Below are 16,851 nucleotides of genomic sequence, written 5' to 3'. Positions count from 1 at the left end.
AGCAGTAAAGCAGATATATATGCGCAGTGCTTTGTGTTGTGCTTAGGGGGGCCCTTAAAAATTTTTGCTTTGGGGCCCTGTGAATCCTAGCTACGCCCCTGGCTGTCAGTTTCCCTTTATTAAATAGCCGCAAGAACGATACAGCGGCCCGGCCACTTGATTAATTGTGCTGTGTAAAGGCACTGCAAACAAGCATAAAACTTGGCACTCCTTTGTGGCCGTAGGGGAATATGTGGCCGATAGCAATACTGTATATTTAAATGGTCGCACAAACGATACAGTGGTCGTTTGCATGGCCTAGCCACGGTATTAATCATGCTTTCTAAAGCCCTCACATGGGTCCTTCCACGGCCCCACATCATGCCATGTAAACGGGCCTTTACACTTGGTTGGTGTACCTCAGAATTTACATTAACAAGTTTCATGCTGCGTTTACACAGACTGATTATCGTTAGAATTTTCGCAATAACGATCGCATTTGAGCGATAAGCGTTCCGTGTAAACATAGCAAACGATCAAGCGATGAGCGAGAAATCATTAATTTTGATTGTTCAACATGTTCTCAAATCATTGTTCGATTAAAAATTCGCTGATCGTCGATCGTGTAAACAGTCTTTCAAAGATTCACCCTATGTGAAAGATGGACTTAAGCGATTCTTAAAAACGATCGCAATAACAATTTTTTCTTACCAATTTTCTAACGATTTATTCGTATAAACGCTGATCGTTATAAAAAAATGAATCGTTGCTTCAAAATCGTTAAACTATTGTTTTCCGCATACAGTATCTACAGGCTATATATACTAAAGACTACTAAATGAAGGATCCATGACAATATTTTTCTCTCCCCTCAAATTTAGGTCTTGGGCACCAGAAAGATATATTTTTTTTCTGTTTACACAACCATTGTTCCAGTATTCACGCCATACTGAGAGTAGGAAATACGCGGCATTACAGGAAAACAGCAATTCCATCAAGGTGGTCGCCAGTTCCCTAAAGAGAACCATGTAACATACCGATAAAGGACAACACTCACTACATATGCATACCTCCCAACCATCCTGGATTTAGCGGGACAGTCCCGGTTTCGGGGCGATGTACCGCTGTCCCGCGACGGCCCCCCTGTGTCCCGCTGGCCCCCAGCCTCCGTCCCCGCACCAGCAGCTGCGTCTGCCGGGTGCCTACTAGGGCCCTTTCACTGTGAACGCTCCGAATGAGCGCTCACAGCGACACCTACAGGCCGCACTGGGTAGCTACAAGGAGTAAGGGGCGGCCCCTCCAGCTCTGACCTGTAGCTGCTTCTTCAGCTCCACACCGCCATCTTTCCTCTCCGGCACCTCTGTCGGCACGATCGCCCCACACACAGGCAGACAGTGTCCCTGTGCTGGCTGCCTCCTGTACTACAATGCACCTTCAGCCCCCGGGACTCACACAGAAGGTAAGAGTCACAGGTCTCTGGAGGAGCGACCCGAGCCAGAGCCTGACAGACTGCTTTAACCCCTTATGTACTGCAGTATGTAAGTGACACAAACTTCACTTACAGGCTGCAGCAGAATAAAGGGTTAAGGTCTGCTTCACTGCTTGTATCCTGATGACCCCTCAGAGGTCATCAGTGAAGCACACCTCTCCTTGTGTCCTGCTCTTATTCATCTTTGTGTTGCAGCATGTAATTGAAGTTCCCTTACGTCCCACAGCGGCACAATTGGGGTATTCTTGCCCCTGTGAGCTTAGGCAGGACAAAAGAATATTTAATAGACAAATCAAACTTTAATGAAATAATATAAGCTCCTCCTCCCCCCCGTATAAGAGGAGGCGTGCCCACAATGCAGTGAGTTAATTTTTTTGTCCTTGAGACAGGCAGGACTTCCCCCCTCCCTCCCGTGTTTTATGCTATACATCGCATTACCATTAGGTGCTGTTTGCTTGATTGCACCTCTCTTTGTTTCTTTCTTACTGTACTTAGTTACAGCTTCTCTTATAGAGTACCTTAGTGTTTTTCAGATAGTTATTCCCCCGCTGTATGCAGGTGTGAGCCGCGGAGCCGGAAGTGACGTCGGGCGTCGGTGGAGCCGTCCGGCGCTTGGAACGCAGAGTGCGTTCCACCGACAGCGTCGGGCCGTAATGACGTCACACGCCGTGCGCCCCTCCTGCGCCTGAGACCGGAAGTTCGGCAAGTCCGTTTTCCATCCGGGGCAGCGGCTTTGCAGGATGGGCGTCCCTCTGGCAGTAAGTTTTTCCAGCAGATCGGGGGGCGGGCTTTCTTTTCGCGCCACAGCTCGGATTTAAACAGCATCAGGGCACTATTTGCTTGCTGTCTCTATCTGGAGGCAGCTTAGTGGTGTACCTGCGATTTGGTGTACAGATTATAGACCAGCTATTGGACCCTAGCAGCGCAGCATCAGGAATCCTGAGTGACCTTTGGCTGCTAATATTGATCACTCCACTACAGAGATGTCTAGGGACTCAAGTCGTAAATCTGGAGCAAAAAGGCATCATCTAGCATGCAGAGAATGTGGTGTGTATCAAACCTTTCAGTCTAACCTCTGCTTGACTGAGTCTAATACCCACTCCCCTTTTTCAGATACTCCGCTGCCTGACGACAGCGAATTTACTACCTGCCTCTCATGCCGTCCTAGGATACAGGTAAGATAATATCCTAGTGGTTTGGATATATTGCCTTATGATGCTACCATAAATTTTATGTATAGGACAAGGAGGAACCATCAATTCAAGATGTTGTCATCTGGGTCAGTGACTTGGTCAAATCCTCCATAGATGGGTTAAAGGAGTCCCTGGCTGTCCCTAGGAAAAGATCTAGAAGGGACAGAGGTTCATCACCCTCCATATCTGAGGATGGTTATACGATCCTGGATGAAGTGTATTCATCAGACTCTGAGAGGGATAAGAAAAATAAGATTAAGTTTCTTTTCAATCCAGACAGGATTTCTAAACTTATCAAATATGTACAGGCTGATGGACAGCCCGTTGAGGAGGATTCGGATACTCCTAGATCCTTTAAAATGGATAAACTCATTTCTGATCTGATTAAAGAGGAATGGAAGAAACCTGACAGGGCTCCTTCCATAGGAAAACGGTTTTGGGCCCTCTTTCTGGTAGACGAAGAACAATCTTCATCCTGGATGGAGCCACCAAAAGTAGATATAGCGATAGCTAAACTAACTAAAAAGATAATGGTACCATCTGAAGACGGAGCCAGCCTGTCAGATCCTATGGATCGCAGGATAGAGGCGTCTCTTAAAAGAGCATACACAACTGCAGCAGGGCAGAGTTCGATAGCTATAGCCAATAATGAGGTTTCCAAGTCTCTTCGTTCGTGGTTAAAGAAGATACAGGATGATATAGACTCAGGGGTCAGTAGAGATGAGATCCTTGCCTCATTTAAACAAGTTAATTTGGCTGTAGACTATATGGCGGATTCAACAATTCATCAAGCCAGGTTGGCTTCCAGATCTCTAGCATTATCTACAGCAGCCAGGAGAGCACTTTGGCTTCGCCCCTGGTCTGCTGATAATCCGTCAAAATTTAATCTCTGTAACATTCAATATTCCCCTGGGAAACTGTTTGGAGAGGAACTGGATTCCTTAATGGAAGCCCTTTCAGATAAGAAAGGTAAATCTTTGCCACAACAACGTAAGTCCTTTCGGAGGTATCGAGACAGATCTCCTCCAAGAGGAAGACAGGGATACAGTAGATACAGAGGAAGAGGCAGAGGATCTGGAGGATCCAGAAGAGGTGAATCTTCTAGGGGAGGCAAGTACTCTCCTAGAAAGAAAGAATTCTGACGCCACATTACCTGTCGGCGGTCGCCTTTCTCACTTCCTTCCCGCCTGGGAGAAGTGGATAAAGGATTCCTGGGTGGTAAATATTATAAGGAGAGGTTATGCCCTACCCTTAGAGCCGCTGCCACCAAGAAGGTTTCTAATTTCCTCGCGACCTTGTCCGGCAAAAAGGAAGATCTTGGAGGACTCGATACTAGACTTAATAAAGCTAGCCGCACTGGAACCAGTTCCTGTGGAGGAGAGAGGACAGGGAGTTTATTCTCCCGTCTTCTTAGTTCCCAAGCCCTCGGGAAAACACAGGCTTATTATAGACCTGCAGTTCTTAAATCGTTTCATCAGGAAAAACAGGTTTCGGATGGAAACGATAAAATCGGTGAAGACGATTCTAGCCAAGGACGATTATTTAGCATCCCTGGACTTAAAGGATGCTTATTTTCACATCCCTATATTTCAGGCCCACAGGAAATTTCTTCGGATCGACGTCTACATCGGGACGGATCTCTTACACCTACAATTCAGGGTTCTCCCATTCGGGATCACTTCAGCACCCTTTATCTTCACAAAAGTCGTGGCCTCAGTGGTAGCGGTTCTGAGGCTCCAGGGCATAAACATCATTCCATACCTGGACGACTGGCTATTTATAGCCAGGAATCAAGATCGTCTCAACCAGGATGTCTCTTGTACCCTAGACCTCCTTTCCGAGCTCGGATGGGTGGTGAATTGGGACAAGTCGGATCTAATCCCCTCTACCCGCAAGACGTTCTTGGGATTCATCATAGATTCCCAGAACATGAGGCTATTTTTCACTCCAGAGAGAAAAACAAGAATCTTGAACGGATACCACTTTTTGAGATTTCCTCACCTGGTATCTCTCAGGACCTTAATGAGGTATTTGGGCCTTCTAACCTCAGCCACGGAGGCAGTGCCATGGGGCCTCTGGCACATGAGACCATTACAGACCGAGGTACTTCACAAATGGAACAGAAGTCCAGCCGATCTGGACAGGAAAATAAGACTTTCATCCACTGTAAGAAACTCCCTGGATTGGTGGTCAGACATAGGAGACGGAGCCATGATAGAAGAACCACGATGGCTGATCCTCACCACGGATGCCTCAGGCTCAGGTTGGGGAGCACATCTAGCGGAGAAGACAGTCCAGGGAGTATGGTCATCATCCGAAAGAACCCTCTCTTCGAACGAACGAGAATTAAGGGCAATATTCAATGCATTAATCCATTTTTCCCCAATACTTCAAGGTCAAGCGGTAAAGGTAAGAACAGACAACATTGCATCCGTATATTACCTAAACAAACAAGGCGGAACCAGATCCTGGACCCTCCTATTCGAGGTAGGAAAAATACTCAGGTGGGCAGAATCGAACATTTCTCGACTGGCAGCGATACATATCAAGGGGACATTGAATATTCTAGCGGACAGACTCAGTCGGAATCTGACGATCCCCGGGGAATGGTCTCTGAACCCTGTAGTGTTCGGTCAGATTGTTGCACGTTGGGGCCTTCCAGAAATAGATCTGATGGCAACCCGCTCCAACACAAAGGTTCCCAGATTCTGCTCACTCTATCAGGAGGAACACCCAGAAGTGGTGGATGCGATGACGATAGACTGGAACTTCAGTCTAGCTTACATCTTTCCGCCAACGGCCATGATCCCAAGAGTCCAGCTGAAGATCAAGCAGGATCAAGCCTCAGTCATTGCAATCCTCCCATTTTGGCCGAAGAGGTTCTGGTTTGCCCAGCTCATGACTATGAGCCGGGGCAGGTTTTGGAGGTTGCCTCTACAGCAGAACCTGGTGTCTCAGGGCACGCAGCTCTACCAGAACCTGGGGTCACTTCATCTGACGGCCTGGAGGTTGACCAGTCCCTATTGAGAGCCAAAGGCTTCTCAGCCAGGGTTTTAGACACTCTATCCCACTCTAGAAGTGAAGCTACGAAGAGGTCATATGCAAGGGTCGGGAGAATCTTCCAGTCCTGGTGTTCTCCTCGACAGATAGACCCCAATACTCCTACCATACCGGAGATATTAGAATTCCTACAAGATGGATTCGACAAGGGATTAGCTCCCAGTACACTTAAGGTTCAGCTAGCGGCGTTGTCAGTACAGCTTCGGAAGAGACTTCAGATCGAGGAAATAAAGGAATTTATAAGAGCAGTATCCAGGCTCCGGCCTAGAATCTGCAGGCCAATAAATCCTTGGGATCTGTCTCTTGTATTAGCAACCTTAGCCAAAGATCCATTTGAGCCTCTTGCGGACATTAACATGAAGTTCCTGACCTTGAAGACTGTGTTCTTGCTAGCGATAACTTCTGCGAAACGCATTGGAGAACTGCAAGCCCTCTCAGCGGCTGAACCTTACACTACCTTCTTGCAGGATAAGGTTCTTCTAAAGTTTTTACCGAACTTTTCACCTAAGTATCCATCATTCTCCAATATCAATGAAATGATCTCCATACCGGCTCTTCCTACAGAATTAACAGCAGGGGATCCAGAACTTGCAAGTTTGGATGTGGTACGGTGTCTAAAGATTTACCTGGAAAGATCTAAGGATTTCAGACGGTCCGAAAACTTATTCATATCTTTTTCCGGAAAGAATAGGGGCTTAAAGGCCTCTAAACCGTCAATATCTAGATGGATTTCTGAGAATATCAACCTTGCCTACACGCTCAACGACAAAGAACCACCAGAGTTTACCAAGGCCCATTCGACAAGAGCAGTCGCCACCAACTGGGCGGAAAAAGCTCTTATACCATTAGAACAGATATGCCAGTCGGCCTCCTGGTCCACTCCTAGGACTTTCTTTAGACATTACAGAATGAGAAGTTCAGACTCTTCTAACCCAGACTTCGCCACCTCTGTGGTTAGTTTGGCACATCAGGGAACCCACCCTTGAGGATTTTTGTACTTGCTAAATCCCCAATTGTGCCGCTGTGGGACGTAAGGGAAGATTACATTTGATGGATAATGTGTTTTCCCTTAGTCCCATCAGCGGCACAACTTCCCTCCCTTCTTAGGATATTTTTTCCTTTATAATTAACTTACTGCATTGTGGGCACGCCTCCTCTTATACGGGGGGGAGGAGGAGCTTATATTATTTCATTAAAGTTTGATTTGTCTATTAAATATTCTTTTGTCCTGCCTAAGCTCACAGGGGCAAGAATACCCCAATTGTGCCGCTGATGGGACTAAGGGAAAACACATTATCCATCAAATGTAATCTTTGTATCACTCACACTACAGTATATAAGGGGTTAAACAGAAGCTGCCCCCCCCCCCCCCCTCAGGCCCACTGGCAGTGGAGAAGTGAGGGACTGGGCAGAAGCCAGGTGAGTATGTATGTTTGTTTTCTTTATATAGGGGGCACAGCTTACAGGTGTGTGTGTGTGTGTTGGGGGCGGGGGGCTGCTTACAGAGGGGGAAATACTTACAGGGAGGCTTCAGAATGCTTCAGGGACCTAACTACTATATGGATGCACAGAGGGCCTCCTATACTAGAATCCTAGCTACACCCCTGACTAGCCGGGTCTGTTTGCAGCTCCTTCCGCCACCCCGGACACTGAAGGGCCAGGGAGAAAATGCACAGAGGCCTTCTGATGCAAAACAGCCTAATCTTCTGCTATGTGGTCAGTGCTGGGGAGAATATTGATCTTTGTACAGTGGATGTTATGCAGCAATGGTATAAGAGGGGTATAAGTCACTATGTGGTGAATATGCGGTTATAATATTTCTTTCTTATATAATGGTAATAGGTGATGCTGCTATGGGGGAGGGGGTCCCTCTTTCCTCCCAGCAAAAGTTGGGAGGTATGCATATGGAGTAATTCTGACACTGTTCACTGTCAAGTGGCATAAAGAGACATGGACGTAACTACCAAGGCCAAGAAGTGATGGGGGTAACATTGGTAAACCTTACAAATGTGAAAGAGGTTATCAAGCAAAAAGTTATATAGATTTGTAATTTACTTCTATTTAAAAATCTCAAGTCTACCCATACTTATCAGCTGCTGTATGTGTTCTGTCTTCCTGCACGTTCCTACAGCGTGCAATCTGACTGCCAGCATAAACCTCTTCCTGTCTTCCCAATAAGCAGACTGTGTTCTCAATGTTAACTTTTTTATTGATTAACAGTATGGATATTAAGTGATGGTATGGACAGGAATGATTGAAATGGTAAAACTACAAGGAATACAGAAATACAGTTGTCAGTAATCAGCATATAATAGCATGACAATGACATTTATAATACAGGAACACATGACAGGATGACTGACTAACATGGCTGCCTATACAAGTGAGCGGGTGTCATGTAACATACATCATCTCCCTGAGTAGCAACTGCAATCTAACTAACAACTCTTTATAACACACATACACATAATAGCTCTCTGATCAGGCTCCCACCAGATATGCTGTGTACAGGACAGTGAGTCCAAGATGAGTGGTGCCTCAGACAAGTGTGTACATGTCTGCTCATATCAATTACACCTCTGTACTGTCTTCTTCCCAGCTTGCCTTTCACCTCTGACATCATACTCCCAGACTGCAGCATATGTTATGGAAAAATAATGCCTGTCATTGCAAAGTACAATTGGTTTCGCAAAAAATAAGCGCTCATATACGTCTCTAGGTGAAAAAATGCAAGTGCTATGGACTTTTAAACTTAAAATGGAATAAGCAAAAGCGCAAAAATGAAAATAGGCTTTGACCTTAAGGGGTTAATAAATCTCCCCCATAGTGTTTGCCACATAGCTACACTGGGTCCCTGGAAAGGTTTATATACAGGTCCGGGCCTTGCTGTTGATCTCTGTTATCAGCCATTATCACAGGCTCTGCTCTTTAGGCATCCAAGCCTGAATAGTCTGGGGAAGATTTATGGCCCTGTAATGGGTTTCTCCTTGTTGCCCCTAGCAACCTATTACAGCTCACCTTTCATTTTACCAGACCACTGTGAGAAATGAAAGCTGAGCTGTGATTGGTTGCTAGAGACAACAAAGATAATAAGACTATAAGGCTATAAGACAGAGCAATAAATATCCCCCTTTGGCCCAAAATTTGGTATATAAGTATATAAGGGGGCCTGGGAAGGTTTTAATAAAAATGCCGACCATATCCATCACTCACTCGCCCTTATAGTTATAGAGGTGTGGTGACATTTTGGACTATACACTGGATAGAGTTGAAGATTTTTCTCTTTTGCGCTATTACTCCAGTGGAAGGGGAGTGTAATATAGACTGATGGCAGGCAGTGTTCCCTTTAAGCACTGCACAGCTTAAAGGGAAGCCCCACTCACTGCCACCAGCCTCCCACTCAGCTGGAAATCCTGAGGGGCAGCTGGCTAACCCAGGGTGGGATTAAGGCCCTGTTCACACTACGGAATCAGCGCTGAGATTCCGTGCGGAAACCCCCTCCCCCACGTGAACTTAGCGACAAATCCTGCCTTCTATCAGTTTGAATGGGAGCGCTCGCCTGCCTCTGCTCTCCACGCCTCTCAGCTCAAAATATTGACATGTCAATTCTTTGCGTGGAGAGGCGCAAGAGCCCTTCCATTTAAACTAATAGGATTTTTCGCTGAGTCCACGGGGGGGGGGGAGGGAGAATGTGGAGCTGGGATGTGATTAAGGTGGCAGTACCTATGCTACTCAGCACACATATCTACCAAGAGGGTAAGAAAAAAAAGATGTTGGTCCCTTAAAATGGAAATAGAGCTCCTCCTGAAGGATACTTATGCCGCCATAGCTTGCAGGTTTGCAGCCTACTCCTTTATAGGCCTTTCCATTACCCTCTCACAGGTTTTTTTTATTGATGTTGCGCTACTGGCTATCTGTGTAAATTCACACGTCCTATAGGGAAGAACTCTGAGATGAAGCCACCATTGTTTGAGGTGGGCCGACTGTATCTTGGCTTCTTGAAGTGGGAGTGGGTACACAATAACACTCTGTCATAAGTAGGTAATGTAGATGCAGGGTAAGGGCCCAGCCACGCAACGCAAACTTTCTATTAATTCTATTTCTGCAAATCGGCAACAACGGCCGTGATTAATAGAAAATGTACACTGTGCTGCAATCTATGGAATCCCATCTGGACTGTATGCACACAGCAGGGGTTATTTATCAAAGGGTGTAAAATTTAGACTGGTGCAAACTGCCCACAGCAACCAATCTCAACTCTCTTTCTTTCACCAGAGCTGGAAGATGAGCTGAGATTGGTTGCTGTGGCAAGTTTGCACCAGTCTAAATTTTACACCCTTTGATAAGTCTCCCCCATAGTATACGCTCTGGCCAGGACCCCTAGCTGCGCCGCAACAACAACTGACATGTCAGTTTTGTGCAGCCGCTATTCATTGAATAGCGGCTGAAAAACCCTGACAGTGCACACAATGGAGAGTGCGGCTCTGGTCGCACTTTCCATTGTGTGCAATGGGGAATTGATTAAACAGTGGTGAAATGCGGGCGCATCCGTGTGCGCCCGCATGCTAATTCAGTAGAAAATAACTTCACTAACATTAACTTCTGTGAAACTTCCGGGTCACAGAATGGCCGGTGTCATATGTTGTGTGAACATGGCTTAAAGCTACAAACTGGCCCCCTATCTCTGTGGAGCAGGGCCAATGCGTGAGAGCATATTCGATGGCTTCTAAATTAATTGTATAATATATTTGCATGTTGTTACTTAGCATTATTCCTTTGTTTGCTATAATCTGCATAATTCTATTATTTTTTTCTCTCTATCCCCTATTGTGCAATGGTCTTCTATGGAGCTGGGTGGTTTCCCGGCCGGACTGATTTTGTAATAGACGTTCCTGGACTTGTCCGGCCGCTGGTTATTTACATAGCTCAGCCCTTATATCTCTCCTGTTACTTATTAAAGAGGCTGCTGGGGTCAGGGTGGAGGAGCGCAGGCTAAATACCTATATAACCCCCTCCATGTCTCCAGGATAGCACATACCCCAGGAGGCATCATGGGGTGCAGAGCTCTGTGTCTCATTCTACTATATGGACTCATTGGGACCTACGCACAGCCACAGTGAGTATACAGGGTTTACACATATATGTATATACTGTATATACAAGGCCGAATATATATATATATATATATATATATATATATATATATATATATATATATATATATACTGTATATATATATGTATATATATATAGTGGCTGTAAAAGACAACCTAATTCAAGAGAAACCTTCTTAGGTACTTTGGAGATACGTTCCAGTCTTAATAATTGTATTGCTTGTTTTTGTATCTTTTGCTTATAATTTTTGCTGCTCGTTGATTATGAAGAAGTGACGGATATAATCCCCCAGGGATCAGCACCTGTTATATCTAGGGGGGGGGGATACATAGGGAGATGCATGACACGGGGATAGTTTCTTTTGCTACGTTTACACGGAGCGATAATTCGCCCAATTGATCGTTAAATGATTTTGAAGCAACAATTTGGTTTTTATAACGATCAGCGTTTAGAAGAATAAATCGTTAGAAAAATCGTTTGAAAATTCATAAGAAAAATCGTTATTGCGATTGTTTTTAAAATCGCTTTAGCCCATCTTTTACATAGGGTAAATTGGTGAAAGACTGTTTACACAAAGCGATCTGCGAATTTTCAGCGAACGACGATTTGAGAAAGATCAAATTGATCGATTTCTCGCTCGTCGTTTGATTGTTTGCTGTGTTTACACGGTACGATTATCGCTCAAATGCGATCGTTTATGCGAAAATTGGAACAATTATCATTCCGTGTAAACACAGCATTTGGTGTTAATTTCTGTATCTATGCAACTGACTGATAAAGTGATTGTTAAATTGTTAGAATCTGATGTGAACATGGCTTTATAGCCCCACACTTGTACATGTTTCTCCACTGCTAGAAAATGGCTCAATTGTAGAGCCGAAACATCGCATGTTTTTAATTAAATAAAATAATTTTTTTTCCCGCAATTTTTGGAGTGCTGTGGTCTTCTCGCCAGGTTTATATTGAAGCATTGAGTGCTGCATTCACAACTTGTTTTTCTATCTATTAATCTATCTATTATCTATCTATCTATCTATCTATCTATCTATCTATCTATCTCCTATCTATCTATTATCTATCTATCTATCTATCTCCTATCTATCTATCTATCTATCTATCTCCTATCTATCTATTATCTATCTATCTATCTATCTCCTATCTATCTATCTCCTATCTATCTATCTATCTATCTATCTATCTATCTATCTCCTATCTATCTATCTATCTATCTATCTATCTATCTATCTATCTCCTATCTATCTATTATCTATCTATCTATCTATCTATCTATCTATCTATCTATCTATCTCCTATCTATCTATCTCCTATCTATCTATCTATCTATCTATCTTTCTATCTCATATTATCTATCTATCTATCTATCTATCTATCTATCTCCTATCTATCTATCTATCTATCTATCTATCTATCTATCTATCTATCTCCTATCTCCTATCTATCTATCTATCTCCTATCTATCTATCTATCTTTCTATCTCATATTATCTATCTATCTATCTATCTATCTCCTATCTATCTATCTATCTATCTATCTATCTATCTATCTCCTATCTATCTATTATCTATCTATCTATCTATCTCCTATCTATCTATCTATCTATCTATCTCCTATCTATCTATTATCTATCTATCTATCTCCTATCTATCTATCTCCTATCTATCTATCTATCTATCTATCTATCTATCTCCTATTATCTATCTATCTATCTATCTATCTATCTATCTATCTATCTATCCACCACACTGTTAATTTGAAATCCCAGTAAACTGACAATAATACTGCAAATAATACCAGAATGCCAGTATACAAGTGACAAATAATACCCCCACACCGTGAATACTATCATTACCATCATATAATGACCAAAACCGCTATACTCATACTGAATAAAATCCACTTTATAAATACAAGTATTACCAATAAAACCAGTATACACAGGACAAATAATACCTTCACATCATGAACACTACCTATCACCATACAGTGACTGACACCACTATACTGTTACTGAATAAAATTCACGCTATAAGCACAAATATCACCAATTATAGCAGTATACAAGACACAAATATTATCACCATAAATACTACCACTATACTGTTACTGACTAAGTCAAAAATACTGAGACCAATATTACCAATAATACCAGTAGAATAGGCACCCACTGTTCCTCCAAATAGTATTAGCCGTCTTTGTGCCTCCATATAGTATAGGTCCTTTTTGAGCCTCCTTATAATATAGGTCTTCTCTTTGCCTCCATATAGCATAGATCCCCTCTGTGCTTGCCCCCCCATGTGCCCCCAAATAGTAGTTAGATTATCTCTTTGCATCCATATAGTAGTTAGGCCCCTCTCTATCCCCATATAGCAGAAAGGTTCCCTTTGTGCCCCAAATGTAGTAGTTAGGTCCTTTTGTGTCTCCATATAGTAGTTAGATTCCCCTGTGTCCATATATAGTAGTTTGGTCCATGTTGTACATTTATTTAATAGTTAGACTACCCCTGTAGGTAGTGTTAGACTACCTCCATGTAGGTATCCCTCCCTAGAAAATCCTCCCTCCTATAGTAAGCCCCCTTTAGGCAATTCTGATGTAATAAGATGCCTGACATTTTGACACTCAGTAAACTGTATCCCCCATGTAAGTAACCTCCCCTGTAGTATGCCCCCCCCCTCCTTTGCCATACTATCCTGGCTACATTGCAGATCCCAGTGAATCCCTTCTTTACTTTCTCCCATCTCATAAGTCCCCCCCAACGTTGGGGGAGAGAATGACCTGTTGTGACTGCAGAAATAATACTGCCTGTAGCCACAATAGTAACTGGTAGAGCTGGGAGCCAATGGCTCCTCTCTCTGTCAATCACAGCATTGCATCCATTAAGTATAAGTGTGCATTACGGTCACCTACAGTTAAAGGGTCAGGAGTAGCACTGCACCGGGTGCAGATGTTGACCCAGCACTAAGCATCCACTGGGGGGACTGACCACAGTATCTTCCAGGCCAACCCTCACTTGCTCGTTACCCTAATTCTGGACAATCCAATTTAACATTTTTGTGGGGATAATATATAATGGGGATATTGTGTGGCAGATATCAAGGACTGATCTCTCTCTCCCATGTATTTCCTCCACTAGATGCAGCCTGATAACCCCCAGCGTGCTGCGTGTAGACAGCGAAGAGACCATTATAGTAGATGGACAGGACACTGCATTTGACGCTGATATTTCAATCCAAGACTATCCCCGGAAGAAATTCACTTTAGTTACAAGCAAAGTCTCCGTGAACAGCAATAACAAGTTCTTTGGCAGTGTCAAGTTGACGGTAAGATATCAGAGCTTTGTGTAGAAGCCCAATAATCATTGGGAGACACATCACTTACCTCTCCTTGTCCATTTGTAATGGTAACCCATGTTTCCCGTTGATGTCCACCATGACCAGATATGTCCACTTCAGTATTGGTCCTGGTTCTGGATCTTCCTTTGGTTCTCGTTTTGGTCTCTCCTGGTTATATCCTCTGACTCTGTCTTTAGGCTCCACTTCCAAATCTTGTCCATCTTCTATTCATAACTATTGTTTCCTTTCCAGCAATGAAGCCACATTCTCTTCTAAGTTTATGGTTAGGACAAGGACCAGGTCTTTCAATTCTGACCTTAGTCCACACTAGGGGCTCCATGATCTAGACCTGCAGAACTAGGGTAATAAATCCGGTTCAGAACTAGAGACTTCCCATAATACTCACTTTTAACAACATAACTTAGAGAACTTACCTTTTCAATTCTTCTACTGATGATTTTGATTATGTATTTTTCAGATACCGTCAAATAACTTGGAAAAAAACCCAGACAAAAAGCAGTTTGTTTATGTCTCTGTAACTTCCCCTATTTGTAAGCTGGAAAAACCTGTCCTGGTGTCCTATCAAAGTGGATACATCTTCATACAGACCGACAAACCCATCTACACCCCAGGATCTACAGGTACCATTTTAGGACATAACTCAGTAGGAGTAAAAAAAAAATAAAAAAAAAAGCTTCTTTTAGAAATTGACAAAAAAAATATAAGTCTACAGTATGTCTTCTATTGTCCATTTTTATGGTCCTAGAATATATCTAAATACACTTTAATTAAAGGGATGCTCTGAGGTTTTCTTCTCGCTTTCTGGTACTCTTTATAACAAGGACAGTGCAGTCTATAGAGCTATTCAGTGTGTCAGTGTTACTGGGACCATAATAGAAACCCAGTAGACCCCACTAGAGTCAATAGGATCAATCAGGTTTTGCTGCTGTCTAAAACAGATTTGACATAGATTTTATAAATAGAAGGTATAACTATAGTGTGAACAAAGTGAAAAGAAAAGAAGAAAGATGGGTGACAGCTCTGCCAAGAACAACTACTGTATATGAACAATGCAAAATTGGAATGTCTTTTTAAGGAGAAAACTAAATTTTTCTCCTCAAAGATTTAGCTTGAAAGCCCCATCTAACCTATTTCAATGGGAGCCTTGTGAAAACCAAAAGATGGGCGACCCTACAGTAAGTTTGAGTTTGTGCCAATCCCAACGCTCAGCATTTGAATCCTGGTGGCTGGAGATGGTGGATATAACCCAAGAACTGCCTGGAAAACATGGATACAGCCTATGGCAATAAGATTGCTTATCTCTGAAGACCACAAATATTTCAAATTTTCTTCCTGCCTTAATAAGTAGCCCGGGTACCGCCTAGAATTCCGGGATTCAGCCTATTGCCTAGGCTGAATCCCGGAATTCCAGGCGGTACCCGGGCTGTCTCCTCCTTCCCACGAACCGGGAAGGCATCAGGAATCAAATGCGGAAAGTTCAACAAGGTTCGAGTTCTATAGAACCTACGATTTTCCAATGTTCCATCATCTCTAGTCAGCAGCATGGCTACCATCAATGGGAGATCTCCAAAACTACTGTTGTATATTTTGCCTGGGTTTTTTGTACATTTTGCATGTGATCCATCCCTATATACTATAGTGGTACCATGGTACATGTATAAACCTAGAGCAGAGGTGTAGCTATACAGGTAGCAATGGTAGCAGTCATAACTAGGCCCAGAGACCATGTCTGCCACATAAGTGGACACTATTACTATAACTGGTGCATGGTAGGTGGAGGGCCTGTTACGGAATTTTCATTGGGGACTCTGAACCTTCTAGTTACATCTCCAATCTGGGACATGTCACATCTCTAAATATTGAACAAAACAGATTCAGAATATAAAGGAATTTGTAATAAATGATTAAACCCTATACTGTATTACTAAACTTATATACATTTTTTTCTACCTATTTCTTTCTTTCTCATTAAGTTCTATACAGGATTTTTACTATGTCCCCAAATCTTATACCAGTGAGCAAGCCGGTGATCATCGAATTCCTGGTAAGACTGCATTGTTCTCGAATATATTAGTCATAAGATGATGACATCATGGTTAGTTTATGAAATTAACATGCCACCCAGTGACTTCACTAGTGACATCCTAAAAGGCCTAGCTGCTCAAGTTAATTTATGTAAATATTAGAGATGAGCGAACCGGGTTCGGGTTGGAGTCGATCCGAACCCGAACGTTCGGCATTTGATTAGCTGGGGCTGCAGAAGTTGGATAAAGCTCTAAGGTTGTCTGGAAAACATGGATACAGCCAATGACTATATCCATGTTTTCCACATACCCTTAGGGCTTTATCCAACTTCAGCAGCCACCGCTAATCAAATGCCGAAAGTTCGGGTTCGGATCGACTCGAGCATGCTCCAGGATCGCTCATTTCTAGTAAATATATAAATATTTGATCATTATGAGCTAAATAGTCAAGTGGGTGGTGCTAGCAAATGATAAAAAGCTATCTGTTACAAGTGTGCATAAATATTGCTTTCAATCACTGAATAGCACCACCCACATGAATAAGCTAAGAATGATTGGAGAGTTTAATGAATAAATCTCGGAATTTATCATTAAATGCCAATAAATCCCAATATATTGAT

The 16,851-nt window shown here is 43.1% G+C and overlaps 1 protein-coding gene across 1 annotated transcript in view; it reads left to right on the top strand.

Moving 5' to 3' along the window:
- The first annotated feature begins 10,729 nt into the window (after window positions 1–10,729).
- LOC138769575 (complement C3-like) overlaps window positions 10,730–16,851 on the top strand; it is a 62,573-nt gene continuing 56,451 nt past the window's right edge. The window contains exons 1-4 of the mRNA XM_069948142.1: window positions 10,730–10,837; window positions 13,988–14,174; window positions 14,665–14,827; window positions 16,181–16,251. Coding sequence (XP_069804243.1) covers window positions 10,773–10,837; window positions 13,988–14,174; window positions 14,665–14,827; window positions 16,181–16,251 — 486 coding nt within the window. The 5' untranslated portion in view covers window positions 10,730–10,772. The remainder of the gene's footprint in view (window positions 10,838–13,987; window positions 14,175–14,664; window positions 14,828–16,180; window positions 16,252–16,851) is intronic.

The sequence above is a fragment of the Dendropsophus ebraccatus genome, chromosome 1, assembly GCF_027789765.1.
Source record: "Dendropsophus ebraccatus isolate aDenEbr1 chromosome 1, aDenEbr1.pat, whole genome shotgun sequence".
Classification (NCBI taxonomy): domain Eukaryota; kingdom Metazoa; phylum Chordata; class Amphibia; order Anura; family Hylidae; genus Dendropsophus; species Dendropsophus ebraccatus.
The sequence above is the reverse complement of the archived record's forward strand: the minus strand, read 5'-3'. Positions and strand labels throughout refer to the sequence as shown.